The sequence below is a fragment of the Hypomesus nipponensis genome, chromosome 28 (assembly GCF_054491055.1).
Source record: "Hypomesus nipponensis isolate SF chromosome 28, ASM5449105v1, whole genome shotgun sequence".
NCBI lineage: Eukaryota > Metazoa > Chordata > Actinopteri > Osmeriformes > Osmeridae > Hypomesus > Hypomesus nipponensis.
Window position 1 is genome coordinate 7,272,752 of NC_140388.1, and position 16,325 is coordinate 7,289,076.

At 50.8% G+C, this 16,325-nt stretch overlaps 1 protein-coding gene across 1 annotated transcript; it reads left to right on the forward strand.

The window, feature by feature from the left end:
• The first annotated feature begins 1,351 nt into the window (after positions 1–1,351).
• LOC146219759 (tricarboxylate transport protein B, mitochondrial) lies at positions 1,352–15,871 on the forward strand. Its single transcript, XM_084695087.1, has 9 exons — positions 1,352–1,727; positions 8,583–8,690; positions 9,195–9,294; positions 12,419–12,557; positions 13,108–13,192; positions 13,416–13,520; positions 13,695–13,810; positions 13,934–14,007; positions 14,402–15,871. The coding sequence occupies exons 1-9, from the start codon at positions 1,616–1,618 to the stop codon at positions 14,511–14,513; spliced, it is 951 nt and encodes a 316-aa protein (XP_084551213.1). The 5' UTR covers positions 1,352–1,615; the 3' UTR covers positions 14,514–15,871.
• Positions 15,872–16,325: the final 454 nt, after the last annotated feature.

Below are 16,325 nucleotides of genomic sequence, written 5' to 3' on the forward strand. Positions count from 1 at the left end.
TGTCTATCCTCTGAAACCTTTACCCCCAACCCCCCCCCCCCCCCCCAACTACCCACTGGCTTACTGGAACAGAATATCAGCTGATCCATTTACTGAAACACACCAGGTCAACAGAACCTACCCTTTTCCCGGTACCAGTGGTTCTGAGTACGCTCATTAATGTATGGAGAACCATGTATTATTTAAGATGCTATGTTGAGAGCCTAACTAATCAAATAAGTTCAATATTATGGGAAATACCATACCATATGTATTATCTATAGAGTATTGTTGTAGTTGTAAAAGCATATTAACTTTTGTAAGAAAAATGACAAAATACAAAAAGGGCCGAGTACAAAACATATAAAACCCATGTTTTCAGCACGATCGTTTGCAGCAGCAATGACTTAGAGATTTGTTTACTTTCAGTTTCAGCAACCAATGAGAATGTTTTAGAATAACCATATGGATTATGGGTGTGCTGTGTCCTCCGGATCCTGAGTGTTTCTACGCTGTATGGGTTGTCATGGAGAAAACGAAATCATTTTAGCTGTGCGCAAGCAGGCATCCCCATTTCTCTGCACAAGTCATGCTTTCAGAACGATAGAAAATAAAGTTTACACACACACACATCTGGTCTTCGTCTTCGTCTTTGTCTCTTGACTCACTTGGGAGTGGGTACAGTTAACGCACTGAACGGAGTTACTGAACGGGGAAGTATCGTTCCTGAGAACATTTGAAAAGACGCCCCTACAGCCTACTCGGTTGAGTTCCTCCTGGTACTGGCCCCGTTCAAATACTTTTAAAATGTATCATTGTACCTTTGTTCATTCCTCTCTTCCCTCCTTGAAATCACATCAGCTTTCAACACGGCTGATACTATGTATTCATTTAATATCCAAAGAGACATTCAGTAGGCGGCATTTTGAACTGACCTGTTAAAAAACTCTGCCATTGAGCTATATTACCACCCCCTCCTCGATGTGTTTTTCGACATTCTACTTGATTGTTTTATTTGTTGCTAGAGAGGACTGAATCTGCTTGCATAAACGGATCTCTGTGTGAAACCTAACAATGACAGTCACTGGGCGAAAGATTGATGATCTTTAGAAGGCGCCTTTGTCCGACTAGTTCTCGTGCTACCGTGGTTCGGTACCGAAGTGCTACTTCCCAGGGTTTTCTGCTCTATATCCTATCTAGGCTACCTATTACATTATGGATCTGTCAACCTGTCGAATTCGATTTTTCAAACCAATATCACTCCACCTACAAGCGAGTGAAGTACGTAAACATGACGTAGAGAGAGAGAGAGTGAGAGACTGAAACAGAGCCCCGCCCTTTTCCTGATGTGGAACAAAAGTGACCCGTCTCTCTTTCTCTCTCTCCGCTGTGGGTGCCGCCTTGTTTCCCTCCACGCACGGCAGCCAGCGGTGGTTCCAGAAGAGAGTCAGCGCGGAGATTCTTGCAAGTCACTTTAATCAATAAACAGCAGCTCTCAGCAGAACTGACCCGTGCTCATGCTTGAACTCTGGCACTAAGAAGGTTTTGATGACGCGCTAGTTCTTGTTTTTTTAGCTCGAATACTACTTTGATCGACTTTCGCCTAAGGCTTGATAGAAATAATCCTTGAAGTAAGATGCAAGGAAATACTCAATTCGTCAGCCCATTTCATAGACCAAGGTGTCTGGCAGCAGCTGCACCCGGAGGAAAAGCTAAATTAACTCATCCTGGCAAGGCTATTTTAGCAGGTAAGTTTTTGCACAATTTCTCCAAGACCAACACATACACGGCTGTAGCAACAGATGACTGTTACGTTTCAAAGACAACGATGTTATTGTACATCAGTCAAATAAAGCGAGCCCACGAGTAAAGTCAAGAACAACAATCCGATCGTTCGCACAGTGACAATGTTAACACAACGTTTGCATGCACCGCTGAACAACTTCTATGAGGTGAGCGCGTCCATGTTTGAAAGCTGTCATGCGCTGGATTGAGCGCGGGGCAGGTTAGAATGTTGTTGGAAACGGAATGTGCCAGTCGCATGATATTGTTGCACCCACAGTCCAACCCTGACAAATGTCTCAGTTCACATATCGCAGGATAGGCCTACTAGTTCATTCGTGAATAAATGTTATACGATTATTCCGTTAAATTGCCATGAAGTCATAGATATTTAACAATTGTATTAAACTTGGCATTGGTAAAAGCAACAGTTTCTGTAGTGTCACCTGATTAATCAGGTCTCCCCCTATTGGCTTGGCCAAGGCCGGGTCAGAGACCAGACCTCTATTTAAATGAGTTTACGTGGAACTTTGCAGTGTGTAATCCATATTGGTTCTTCTCTGTGTTTCATGATTTTGAGTTTAGTTAAATCGTCACTTTACTTATGTTTAGAGTGTAGTGCGTCGTTTCTTTCTCAATGCGTGGTGAAAACCAAGAACACTGAAATGACCACTGTTACCAAGAAACAGACTCAGACTGTTTCTTCACAAAGCCTTGGCCAACACTGAATGAGGGGTTTAGCTGCAGTTCATGATCAATCGAGGCCCAGACAGTGTAACAGAGGGGCGTTATTATACGGACTAACTGCAGGGTGCATGTGTACGTAGTTAGCCAACAGCAGGTTTGGAATTTTGGCCTGCACGACGCAGCAAATTAGACAGTTAGTTGCTATAGTTGAGAGAACCACATTTTGAATTCTGTGTGGGCGTATCCCTACGAGTGTGCATTCTTCTTCGTGTATTTCCCTCTGTGTATGCATACTATGTATCTGAGTGTCCATGTCACTACAAGAATGAACCCCACCCCTTTATCACCCCACTCCAATCTAAGACTGGGTTTTATTCGCTGAGTGTGTGTGCAGTTACAGCCAGCCAGGGTCCCCATGCATGATTTCTGCTAATACACGTTTTCTGTCAGCGGTCTGGGATCTCGATTGCCATGGTGATCTGTACAGTCACAGTTTTCCAGACTAATGCGATGATGAGGGGTATTAGTAGTAGTACACAATTGCAGAAGAAGACTCTATCTCTACATGCTCGTGGTTTGGGTTTCCTATTTGGGTGTAACTCTCTGTGTCTCTGTCGTTGTGGATAAATGGATTTGTTAAATGAACACGTTGCTCTATCTTGTAGCCCTAGTGATCAGCCACCACAGCCTTCAGAGAGACCAGGGAACATTCCCTGTGAACACACTCAAAGGGAGGAGAAAGACCAAGTACAATATCTGAAGTTCAGACATCGAGATGTTTCACGGTGAAACCTTTCAGGGTTCTCTTCATCCTGGTGAAGAAGACAACCCCCCCCCCCCTCCCGGACCTCTCACCCCACTTCAATTGATCTTCCAAGCATGACCTCGACAGAGTGTACCATGTACCATGTACAGGAGGGCCATGTTGCGTAAACGTGTTGTTTACGCCATGTTGGTCGTGATCTCCTGACTCCTGTTATCTTATCCGGTTCTGGGGAGCCCCCCCCATCCACCTCCCTCCTCCTCCTCCTCCCCTGCTAGGCTAACCAGTCCGACTAGCTGAGCTGTGGGGAGGGTTGAGTGACATGATGACGTTTGCAGCATATCTCTGTGTTTCTGCCACCCTCAGTAGTTTGCTCTGGGCTATCTGTCTGTTAGGAAAGTGTAGGCTGTTTCCTAAGGGCCATGCCCTGAGTAATGATCTATCACTCAACCATAAAACCAGTCAGGTCAAACAGTTTGTTATCTGATGTAATCAGGCAATGTTTCACCAGGTCTGGTGCTAGCATGGTCCTGACGCCCGTCGGACACTTGGTAAATCTCACCAGCACTTCTCCAGGAGCTATCAAACAGTACAGCAGATCAGTGTATCAGTGTAATGTGCGTGTGTGTGTGCGCGTGTGTGCCAGCGTCAACATTTGTTCTTTGTCTGTACTCATAACTCCAGAACTGGGCAGGCAGTGCGTATCCTTGTCGTTATCCTTTTGGCTCTGGGCAAACAACAAGAAAAGCTTCCTCAATGAACCATTGACAGAGTTGGCCTCCTCTTTGATCCAATCACAGAGCTTGAGGTGCTTCTGCCCTAATACTTACTGGTTAGAATACTTAGAAGTTAGTTAGAATACCTGGTTAGAATACTTCTTGGGCCTGGGACTATAACAGCCATGGAAGAGTGAAATAGATAGGAGAGAGAGTGAGAGAGTGAGAGATGTAGTTGAGAAATGGATATCGTAGAGGAGAGGGCAGAGAGGGAGAGAGAGGAAATCAGGAGAAAGATTGTGCTGTCTTTTCAGATCCCATTTGACATGCCAAAGGGGGCCGGGTCTCATCCCGTTTAGGGGCCCGTCCTCACTCTGTGTGTGTGAGGTTGTTTCCCCTGAGGCTCTTCAAACCGGCTTAATGGAAGTCCTCTATTTCTTACCCAGACAATCACTTCTTCCCCCCGCTCAGCAACCAATGGGGAAGGCCGGTGGTGGGACGCGCTGAGTGAGAGAGAAGCTGATTGCTGGTGTGGCCTGGGGGAGGGAGGTTCTAATGGATATCCGCTCTTGATTTGCTCTGTGTTTGTGCGTTCCCGTGTTGTGTGGCAGCTTTAATCGATGTGCGTGTGTGTGTGTGTGTGTGTGTGTGTGTGTGTGTGTGTGTGTGTGAGAGAGAGAGGTTGTCTGAGTGGCTGTCTCCTCCGTGGCTCGGAGGGCTCGTCAAAGTGTGCACTCGTTCCCTTTACGCTCACTCACACCGCACACAGTGGACCCCCCCCTGTCCCCCCCCCCTGTCCCCCCCCCTGTCCCCCCCTCCCCCTTCCTCTCCTCACGAACCACCAGAGCTTGAGGGAGCAAGACTCAAAACCCCACCCTGTCCATCATCATCTCTCTCTCATTCTGCCTTTGCTCCTCTCTCTCTCTCTCTCTCACTCACTCACTCACTCACTCACTCACTCACTCACTGACACACACTGCCACTTTCCCTGGGTACTCTGGTATCATGAACTCTGTTACGTCTGAAAGTGGCTCGGTATGTTGAGGAGTTGTATCAGACAGGCCCCTGGAGAGATAGGCAGGCAGGCAGACAGACAGTCCAACAGAGGCAGACAGACAGGCAAGAAGTCAAGACAGACGGGCAGGAAGACCGGCACACAAACAGGCAGGCAGGAAGGCAGACGGGCAAGACAGGTTCCCTGTGAGCCACTTCCGTGTAACAGGTCCACAACCCTCCAAGAGAGAGACCTGTTCCTCAGCCTCATCCTCCCAGAGGTATGTGGGGAGGATCTCACCCCAGGGCTCCAGGCACTTAAAAACACTTCCATGTAAAATTAATGGGCTCCTCTCCTGTGATGAAACGTAGCGCTGCGTTGAGGGAACAGACCTTAAAAAGGCATGAGAAGAGATTAATTATGCCTTTCATCTCGCAGACGATGCAAACAGAAAATATTAAGGATCTATTAATGACTCGTGTTTGAAGCTGAAGTCTTCTGGCTAAATATGTAGTGACCCATGTGTGTGTTTGTGTTCATAGTATGTTTAGAGTGTGTTTGCGGAGAGTTGTCCGTGTATGTTGTAATGTGAGCATGTAGGGGGACCCGTGTGTGTTTAGAGTGTAGTGTGTAGTGAGTGTGTGTGTGTGTGTGTGTGTGTGTGTGTCCTCAGACCTGCCTGGATTAAGGTTCAAAGGGGACAGATGTTCTCCAGGGTTGGTTGGGGCTGCCAGGGTGTTATCTAACAGGACTGCAGAGCCGCATGGAGACCTGCCTAGTCTGGAGCTTAGTGGTTAGAGTGTCTGACCGCAGATCAAAAGGTTGCAAGTTCAAATGCCCCCCTCTGCACGCTGTGACTTTGGACATGAATATAGAATATGTCCTCCTACATGTTTCCAGTGTGCAGCACCTCCAGACGGCATGAGGGAAACAGGAAGTCGTTTGTTGGTGGAGCAGATGTTCCCCCAAGCTCGTTAGGCCTACTTCAATGAGCAGACGGATCCACCGTGTTCCAGAATGGTCTTCGTCTGTCACTCTGCCTCTGTCTGTCTGTCTGTCTGTCTGTCTGTCTGTCTGTCTGTCTCTGTCTTTCAAAGGATTCCCTGATTCAAACAAGGAGTCATGGGGACGCAAGAACAGTGTTGTGTGTGTGAGTGTGTGTGTGTGTGTGATTGTGATTCAAGCAGAGGCCCAGCTGTGAAGTCGGAAGGGTGTTGATTAAACTATAAATCTGCCTCGTGCTGGGTGGGGGGTGTGACGCTGGGGATTGCTGGAGGGGAGGGAGTCAGAGGGTTTCAGTCTGGTAGATTTGATAGGACGTCATGTTTTTTGACGCTGCTCAGGTAGGAAGAATGCATCGATGGTCCATGAACTGTCCAATGGCACATCTTTTTCTTCCTCACCTGAATTGGGCATCAGGGCGCGCGGGCGCGTGTGTGCGTGCGTGCGTGCGTGCGTGCGTACATGCATGCCAGTGTTTTTCTTTGACAGCCAATTATGCGCTGCAGAGATGATCCAACTCCAGCATTAGTTCTGGCAGCTAGATCATGTGTGCTGTTGTGGGTGCAGGGCTGTGGTTGTGGGTGCAGGGCTGTGGTTGTGGGTGCAGGGCTCTGGTTGTGGGTGCAGGGCTCTGGTTGTGGGTGCAGGGCTGTGGTTGTGGGTGCGGGCTCTGGCTGTGGTTGTGGGTGCAGGGCTGTGGTTGTGGGTGCAGGGCTCTGGTTGTGGGTGCAGGGCTCTGGTTGTGGGTGCAGGGCTCTGGTTGTGGGTGCAGGGCTCTGGTTGTGGGTGCAGGGCTCTGGTTGTGGGTGCAGGGCTCTGGTTGTGGGTGCAGGGCTCTGGTTGTGGGTGCAGGGCTCTGGTTGTTGGTGCAGGGCTGTGGTTGTGGGTGCAGGGCTCTGGTTGTGGGTGATGGGCTCTGGCTGTGGTTGTGGGTACAGGGTTGTGGGTGCAGGGCTGTGGTTGTGGGTGCAGGGCTGTGGTTGTGGGTGCTGGGCTGTGGTTGTGGGTGCAGGGCTGTGGTTGATCACTAACGTCATGGAGATATTGATTATATGACTGGTCTGAGGCCGACGGGGAAATGGAGGAAGCGAAGGAGAGTGAAAGAGGTAGAAGAGAGAGACAGAGGGAGAGAGACTACGGGAGAGAGCAACACGTCATGTTGATGAATGAAGTGTTTCTCTTGTTTGTCTGGTTGAGGAATCTTGTAAAATAACGAACAAAAAGTGTGTGTGATAGAGGGGAGGGAGGGAGAGTAAGTGGGGGAGGAAAGACAGAGAGGGAGCGAGAGAATGTATGTGAAAGAAAAAGCTTTCGAGGGGAAGGAGAAAGAGTGTGTGTGTGAGTGTGTGTGTGTGTGTGTGTGTGTGTAAGAGAGAGAGCGAGAGGAGAGAAAATAAGAGTAGGAGACAGAAGAGAGAGGAGTGGACGATCGAGGAGATAGAGATTAATGGTCTCTCTCTGTCTATTACGCCATGGTTGTACCTGAGCCATTTTTGTCTCACGGCTAAGTGGCGTGCGTGCAAGTGTGCGTGCACGTGTCGGACACGTGTGAAATAGAGAGAATGTGCGCGAGTGCATGTTAGTGTGTTGGGTCACATGTAGTGTGTGTTTGCATGCGTGGATGCCATGGAATGGAAAGCAAACAAGCCCCTCTAATATCAGGTCCATATTTTGTCTGTGTGTATCCAGTCCTTGCTCACTCAGTAGCCTTCGCAGGCGCCCAGAAAGCTTCATGTGGCAGGCTACTGCTGTAGGAGGTGAATGGGCTCATTGTCGCTGTGTCACTGAGACACAGTGAGCCGCGCACGCACACGCAACCACAGAGGGCTGCACTCATGTGATCTGATCGGCTCCTGACTGGATCCTTACACAGTACCCCACCAGGATTAGGAGATTACAAATGTGTGTGTGTGTGTGTTGGATCATGTAAACATCATGACTCGCTAGAATGCTTGCTAGAATCCTGCCATAGCTGGGTTCCCACAGATCAGCCCCTGTAACCAACCTAAACCTTAACAACATGGACAAAACCTTGGAAAAAAGACGGCTGGTGATGCAGACACACACACACACCCACAGATGTACATGAGGTGGTGTGTGTGTGTGTCACTGATCTAATGGAGGTCTTGGCTTTTGTAATAGAGCCCCTCCCTCTGGTAAAGCAGATAATTTAATTAGCCTTCAGCTTCGCCTCTCTCTCTCTCTCTCTCTCTCGCGCGCGCGCTCTCGCTCTCTCTCTCTCTCCACATGCCTCCATTCATCTTTCCCTTCCTCCGTCTCTCCCCCCTGGAGGAGTACAGAAGTGTGAATCCTAACCGGAGAGAGTGAAGGTTGCTATGATCTATGGGCCTGTCCTCTGTTGTGGTAGGAGAGCGTTGCTGCTGATTCATCCACATGAGAGCCTTCTCATTCCCCTCTTCCTCCCCACCCTCTCTCCCCTGCTCTCTTCCTCCCTTTCTCCACCGCTCTCCCCCTCAGTCACAGACAGAGACAGACACAGACAGACAGACACAGACAGACACAGACAGACAGACAGACAGACAGACAGACAGACAGACACAGACAGACAGACACAGACAGACACAGACAGACACAGACAGACACAGACAGACAGAACCAGGATAGTGACACCCTGATGTAACCTGTGTGTGTGTTGCAGGTGGCATCGCAGGAGGTATAGAGATCTGCATCACCTTCCCTACAGAGTACGTGAAGACCCAGCTCCAGTTGGACGAGAGGGCCAACCCACCCAAATACAGGGGGATCGGTGAGTGTGTCTGTGTGTGTGGGAGTCTGTTTGTCTTAATATCTTGGTTTCTATCATTGAGTTTGTATTTCTGTCTCCCTCTCTTCATCGCTTGCTCTCTCTCTCTCTCTCTCTCTCTCTCTCTCTCTCTCGCTCTCTCGCTCTCTCGCTCTCTCGCTCTCTCGCTCTCTCGCTCTCTCTCTCTCTCTCTCTCTCTCTCTCTCTCTCTCTCTCTCTCTCTCTTCCACTTTCTTCTCTATTTCTCTATTTCTTTCCATCATCTCTCTCTGGACCTAATTATCCAATTACCCGTCATGCCTAGGTGCATTAGTGATTCTGGCAGGCTGTCATCCTGCTTGTTTATTTGACTGAGAACAGATTCATATATACACACACACACACACACAGATATCTTTGAGGATGTGAGACTGTCCTAATGAGTCTTGCAGGCAGATGTTCCTTGGACCTGCTGCGTCAGGCTAACTGGCTCTGTGTGTGCGTGTGTGTGCGTGTGTGTTCTGACAGGGGACTGTGTGAAACAGACAGTCCAGGGTCATGGAGTCAGAGGGCTGTACAGAGGGCTGAGTTCACTGCTCTATGGATCCATACCCAAATCAGCTGTCAGGTATGGGTTCCACACACACACACACACACACTGACAGGAAGCACACACACACACACACACACACTCTGACAGGCTGAGTGGCAGCTCTGCCCTGCCTGACTGCTCTTGTCTGTCCTGCATACAGACAGCCTCTGGCCTTCAGCTCGCACACACACACATAGTGTAACACACACACACACTACACACATACATGACACTGTCACACACACACCTACTCTAGCATACATACACAGTCTAACACACGCGTACACACACTCTTAACTTGGTGTGTGTTTCGGGGTGGTAAATGCCATCTTGTGAAAGAATAACATAATTACACAGGAGACAGGGATGACATTTGTGCTTTGAAGGGTGGATAATGGCTAGACGGACTGAATGGTTCTGGAGAAGAAATCCTGAACGTGTGCCCATTATAACTGCTTTGGAACTGTGTAGTGTGTGTGTGCCAGTCTGTAGAGGGAGAAGGAGCCTGAGGAATCCGAGATGAAGGGAGGGGGACACAGAGAGAGTTAGCTCGGTTAGCTACAGAGAGACAGTCACACAGAGAGACAGTCACACAGAGAGACAGTCACACAGAGAGACAGTCACACAGAGAGACAGTCACACAGGTCACTGGCATGTCCTCTTCCCTTTATTAAACCCTTCCTTCTCGTTCAACCCATTTCTTGTCTTTGTATGCCTCCCCCTTTTTGTCTTCTGTCCCCTCCTCCTTCCCATCCCTCCTCCTCCCCCCCTCCTTCCCATCCCTCCTCCTCCCCCCCTCCTTCTCATCCCTCCTCCTCCCCCCCTCCTTCCCATCCCTCCTCCTCCCCCCTCCTTCCCATCCCTCCTCCTCCCCCCCTCCTTCTCATCCCTCCTCCTCCCCCCTCCTTCCCATCCCTCCTCCTCCCCCCTCCTTCCCATCCCTCCTCCTCCCCCCCTCCTTCTCATCCCTCCTCCTCCCCCCCTCCTTCCCATCCCTCCTCCTCCCCCCTCCTTCCCATCCCTCCTCCTCCCCCCCTCCTTCTCATCCCTCCTCCTCCCCCCCTCCTTCCCATCCCTCCTCCTCCCCCCTCCTTCCCATCCCTCCTCCTCCCCCCCTCCTTCCCATCCCTCCTCCTCCCCCCCTCCTTCTCATCCCTCCTCCTCCCCCCCTCCTTCCCATCCCTCCTCCTCCCCCCTCCTTCCCATCCCTCCTCCTCCCCCCCTCCTTCTCATCCCTCCTCCTCCCCCCCTCCTTCCCATCCCTCCTCCTCCACCCCTCCTTCCCATCCCTCCTCCTCCCCCCTCCTTCCCATCCCTCCTCCTCCCCCCCTCCTTCCCATCCCTCCTCCTCCCCCCCTCCTTCTCATCCCTCCTCCTCCCCCCTCCTTCCCATCCCTCCTCCATCCCATTAACTGATTGCCTGGAAGCTTGACGGGGACGGGGGGGGGTAGGGTGGAGGGAGAGGTGCAGCTGACCTTCGGTTCCCCCCTGTACCGACCATCCTCCTCCTGCCTCCCTCCCCCCAAGCCTCCCCAAAATGCCCATGATCCTCCTCTCTTCCTCCATCTCCCCTCCTCTTCTTCCTCTCTTCCTCCATCTCCTCTCTTCATCTATCTCCCCTCCTCTCTTCCTCTATCTCTCCTCCTATCTACACCCCCCCCCCCCCCCCCCAATATCATAAAGTACCTGCTAACCTTGTAGAAGGAGCTCTAATGCGGGCTGGGCCCCCCTCCATGGGCGCCGTGACGACCAGAGTGCCTCTGACTCACGCTGAATGTCGTCCGTTGTGTTCTGAAGATAAAGTGCCCCGCCCCCCCCTCTGTTAATTGGCTGAGAGAGATGGTAGAAGAGCCAATCTGGCCTGGGCCCAGGGCATCACTCCACTCACTCTGAATGACCAAAACCCAATCCGATTCTTGGTCCAAAAGGCCACTTTGCAGCAAGTGATGCATTGAGCCACCGTGAGATAGAGAACCATACGGTTTCAAGGCTCATTCATTCAAAATAGATGTAGTATGTTTGAAAATTCTTCTGAACTGTAACTTATTCGTATTTATTCTCAGCATTTCCCCCTCTTCAGTCCTTCCCTGAACACACACAAACTTGGGGAGTCTCTCCAAACCTCTGGGCAGTGGCTACCTCTTGTGTGCTAGCGCTCTGAAGGTGGAGACAGACAGGGTGGGTTTGATATGTGAGGGGAGGGGCTTGCTGCTGACTGACTGAGAGATATAGTGAGCTGTGACACGGTTGTCAGTCAAACTAACGACGTGACAAACAATAAACCAGTAGAGAGAGAGAGAGAGAGAGAGAGAGAGAGAGAGAGAGAGAGAGAGAGAGGGAGTGGGAGTGAAAAAGAAGAGCAAAGGCAGAATGACAAATATCAGAGGGAGAGGGAGGGAGGGAGGGAGGGAGGGAGGGAGGGAGGGAGGGAGGGAGGGAGGGAGGGAGGGAGGGAGGGAGGGAGGGAGGGAGGGAGGGAGAGTCAGTTAGTAAGATAGGCCAACAGTATTCAAAGCTTGATGTATGAGTCGCCGTTCCCACAGAGCACACAGTAGAGGGCTCGGCTTAGACTGAAGAAAACAGAAGCATTTATCAACAGTGTCTCGCCTCACTCTCGTCGTGTCTCTGCTCCCCCTGGGCCCCCTCCCCTCCTCCTCCTCTCATCCCCCTCCTCCTCTCCTCTTCACCTCTCCAAGCATATCATGCCTTGTCATGCCATCGCCACAACTCAATTCCATCTATAAATAACCCTCCTGGTGAACGACTCTCTGGCGACGCATCCTCTTACTGATTAAGGCAACGCGTACACGCACACACTGACACACGCACACACACACCGACGCCTCCTGAGGTAAGATGGAACACTGGGCTGGCTTCCATGGCAGCGGTTGCCGGGCATCCGCTGTATGCTGATGCGGTGCACTTTTTTACCGCTTCTTTTAACGGAAACACCGGGGGATGGTGTGTGTGTGTGTGTGTGTGTGTGTGTCTCAGGTGAAGTCAGGGACACTCTCACCGTCCCCGTCTCCAAGGCCCCAGTCCCTTCCTGCTCTGTCTGAGCACTTCCTGTACGGCCTTGAGATCAGCAGAGATGCAGGACTGTGCTGCTGTGAGAGAGAGACTCTAAAAGGTCTCTGTCTCTCCCTTTCTCTCGCCCCAGGTTCGGAGTGTTTGAGTTCCTCAGTAACCATGCTCGTGATGAGTCCGGCCGCCTGGACAGCACCCGGGGGCTGCTGTGTGGGCTGGGCGCCGGGGTCATGGAGGCCATTGTCGTCGTCTGCCCCATGGAGACTATTAAGGTACCGGCTGACTGGCTGACCGGACGGCTGCTTCTGACCGACTGACTGCTTCTCACTGGCTGTCTGGCTGACCGGACGACTGCCTCTCATTGACTGACTGCTTCTCATTGACTGACTGCTTCTCATTGACAGACTGCTTCTGACCGACTGACTGCTTCTCACCGGCTGACTGCTTCTCACTGGCTGACTGGCTGACCGGACGACTGCTTCTCATTGACAGACTGCTTCTGACCTACTGACTGCTTCTCACTGGCTGACTGCTTCTCGAGGAGTTTGTCGAGTCCTGGTGTATTGTTGCCTGGCCTTTCGTAGAATGAGGCAGCACCTCGAGAGGTCATGTCCATTATTCCTAGACAGACGGCTGCCTTGAGAGATGGACTCATGAATATCTTATCAGGTCCTTGAGTGACTGTTCCCATGCTGCAACAATGAAGCTCTCTACTTACCTCAAACACACATGCACACACAATTGCATACACACACACAGCCACACACACACACACACACACACTCTCCTCCTCACATAACACGCATGTTATTTCTCCCCAAGGTGAAGTTTATCCACGACCAGAGCTCTGCCAACCCCAAGTACAGAGGCTTCTTCCACGGAGTCCGAGAGATTATCAGAACACAGGGTGAGACATGGAGATGGGAGGGGGCGGGACCAGGATCCAGGAGAAAGCTGTTTGAAAGATTGAAGTAGGAGTAGGCTGACACCTGCTGGTCAAACAGGGGCAGTGCATGTCCTGATGCCTTCAGCAGACAACCCCTGGAATGACCTGGGTTCTCCCTGGCCCTGTTCTCTCTCCATCCTAACCCCTTATCTTCCTCCCTTCCTCTTTCACCCATCCCCTGCAGGTGTGATGGGGACCTACCAGGGGCTGACAGCCACCGTGTTGAAGCAAGGCTCCAACCAGGCCATCCGCTTCTACGTCATGACCTCCCTCAGGAATTGGTACAAAGGTACCACGCCGTGTGTGTGTGTGTGTGTGTGTGTGTGTGTGTGTGTATGTAGAGAGAGAGACAGACAGTGAGACAGACACAGATAGTGAATGAGTGAGTGAGTGAAAGAGATCATTCCTTCTGCCCTCCCCTGGTCATCTATAGAAGTCTTCTCCCCCCCCCCCCCCCCTCCAGGTGATAACCCAGACAAGGCCATTAACCCCTTGGTGACGGGAACGTTCGGGGCCATCGCGGGGGCTATCAGCGTCTTTGGGAACACCCCCCTGGATGTGGTCAAGACCAGGATGCAGGTATGGGACAGGACCCCCTCCCCCCCCCCCCGCCGCCCCCAGAGCCCACCTTTCTCTCCCTCAGCACAGTACTGGGAGGATGACATGGCTAACCTCTCTATCTCTCTACCTCCCTCTTCTCAGGGTCTGGAGGCTCATAAGTATAAGAGCACCCTGGACTGTGCTATGAAGATCATGAAACATGAAGGTCCTAAAGCGTGAGTGCACATCTCCTACACTATCCTCCTACCCTCTTCTCCTACTGACAGGGGGTCAGACGGCTGAGCGGTTAGGGAGTCGGGCTATTAATCAGAAGGTTGTTGGTTCGATTCCTGGCCATGCCAAATGACGTTGTGTCCTTGGGCAAGGCACTTCACCCTATTTGCCTCAGGTAGAATGACCCTGTACTTTACTGTAAGTCGCTCTGGATAAGAGCGTCTGCTAAATGACTACATGTAAAATGTAAATCCACTCTCCTACACTACCCTCCACTCCTACCCTCCTCCCTTTCTCTACTACTCCTCTCTCCTATCCTACTGTCCAATTCTCCTGCACTACTCAGTCACACGGTCTCAGTAGTTCCTACTCACGTGAATGGTGCTCGTCTCTTAGGTTCTACAAGGGGACCGTCCCCAGACTGGGCCGGGTGTGTCTGGACGTGGCCATCGTGTTCATCATCTACGAGGAGGTGGTGAAGATCCTCAACGTCGTCTGGAAAACATAGTGACCGTCTGGGGAGAGGTTGCTTGGGTGACCACCTGGATCTCCTACAGGCGAACAGGGTGGTTGCCTAGGTGACCAGCTCGCTTGTCAGAGTACCTGACCTCGGATCAGATATGCTTTTTAAATTGTAATAATATAATATCTATATTCCGGCTGGGATCTGATCCTTGGTCAGTCCCTGAGATGCAATGAGTGAGAAGCGAGACTGCAGTTTACTGCCACATGAATTCCCTTCCTTCACCAAGACCAAGCCTTCAGTGCAAATGTTTTACTTTGATGATTTATATTTTATAGTGCAGATGATAGTTAATATTGTTTATTAGTAAGGGGTTGTGGGTCAAGGTGCCAGCTGCTAAGGACCCCGTCACATATAAACATTAAATAATAAACTACACCAGAGAAAAGTGTGTAAATATATATATATATATGATCTATATATATATACATCCAGAATATATTGATCAGAGTCTTTATCAATGTATTTATTGAATGTTGGGTGTCTGTGTGAGACTAGCCTGTGCAGTGTTCTGTAACTCAGTCAAGGTGTGGGTTGATATGGCTGTGTGCACTTTGTCAAAGCTTTTAGAGAAACGTTCAGTGAAGATCATCGTCATCAGCGACGGGCTAAACCCCTTCCATATGACCCCACTCTCTCATTTGACCTCCCCAACCCCCATATTCCCTCCCCTACTCACCCCCCTTTTATGACCCCCCCCCCCCCCCCCCCCTCCTGTTCTGCCCAGAGACAGATGGCTTCATCTCTCTGTGTGTAGAACCGAGCATCACAGCTGGTCTCTGTTCTGGTTTGGCACCTCTACCTCACTTCCAGAAGGTTCTGGGTTCCAACCAGGACCACCGCATTCCGACACGGAACCCTCATGGGAAACGCTCCGTTCCACGCCAGCATTCCGCACATTCCAGAATCCTGCCTCGTCAATATATCTGGATTCCATCATGGTGTTTGTTCTGTGGGCTTTTGTTGTCGTGTTTTGTTTTTGTCTGTGGAGGGGGGGGGGGGGGGGGGGGGGGGACAAAGGAGGAGAGGGGATCTTTTAAAATATGTTTTATGTGCTCCATCCGCGCCCCATCCCCTCACCCCATGTGCCTTCACCCACTGTTGATTGAAGACTTTAACCACATCCATAATTCACCAGCTTGTCAGTATGTCGAGCCGTGATGCCAGCAGATACCATGGTAACCGGCTTCTGCTGTCGTCGTTGTTGTTGTTGTTGTTGATGCTGTTGTGCCATCAATGGTCCCTCTGAGCATGCGCCCTGCTGTCTGCTCTGATGAATGTGAGGAACCCCCTGCAGCTTGCGAAGGCTCGGCAGGGGGGAATAAAAGACATCATGACTGCAATCGTTCTCCGCCTGTTTGTGAGAGGCCAGCCTGTCGTGTGATGTCGTGTCGCCCCGTGCGATACAAGCCCGGTGCTGGGTGACCAACTGTGACTTGCGAACTCTGCGTAGGGTGAATTCGGGTCATCTGGGACATTGGGTAATGTGGGACACCTAAACTCCAAAATGTTTTGTGCCCTGCTATGACAATGTTTAGTCCACGTAACTTGGACTCGAGGTTTTGCATGGATGTTATGTGACTGAAATCACCAAACACGAGTGGTGTGTCACAGAAAGGGTCAGGGCCCTAGATAAACAGGAAGCTCCAATGAGAAAATGCATGCCAAAACTGTCCCAGATTACCCGAACTCACCCTGTGTATTGTACGCGCGTGCGTGCGTGTGTGTGTGTGTGTGTGTATACTACATGTGTACGTATGTGTCACGTTGTGTGTGTAACACAGTGTCTTTTGTACA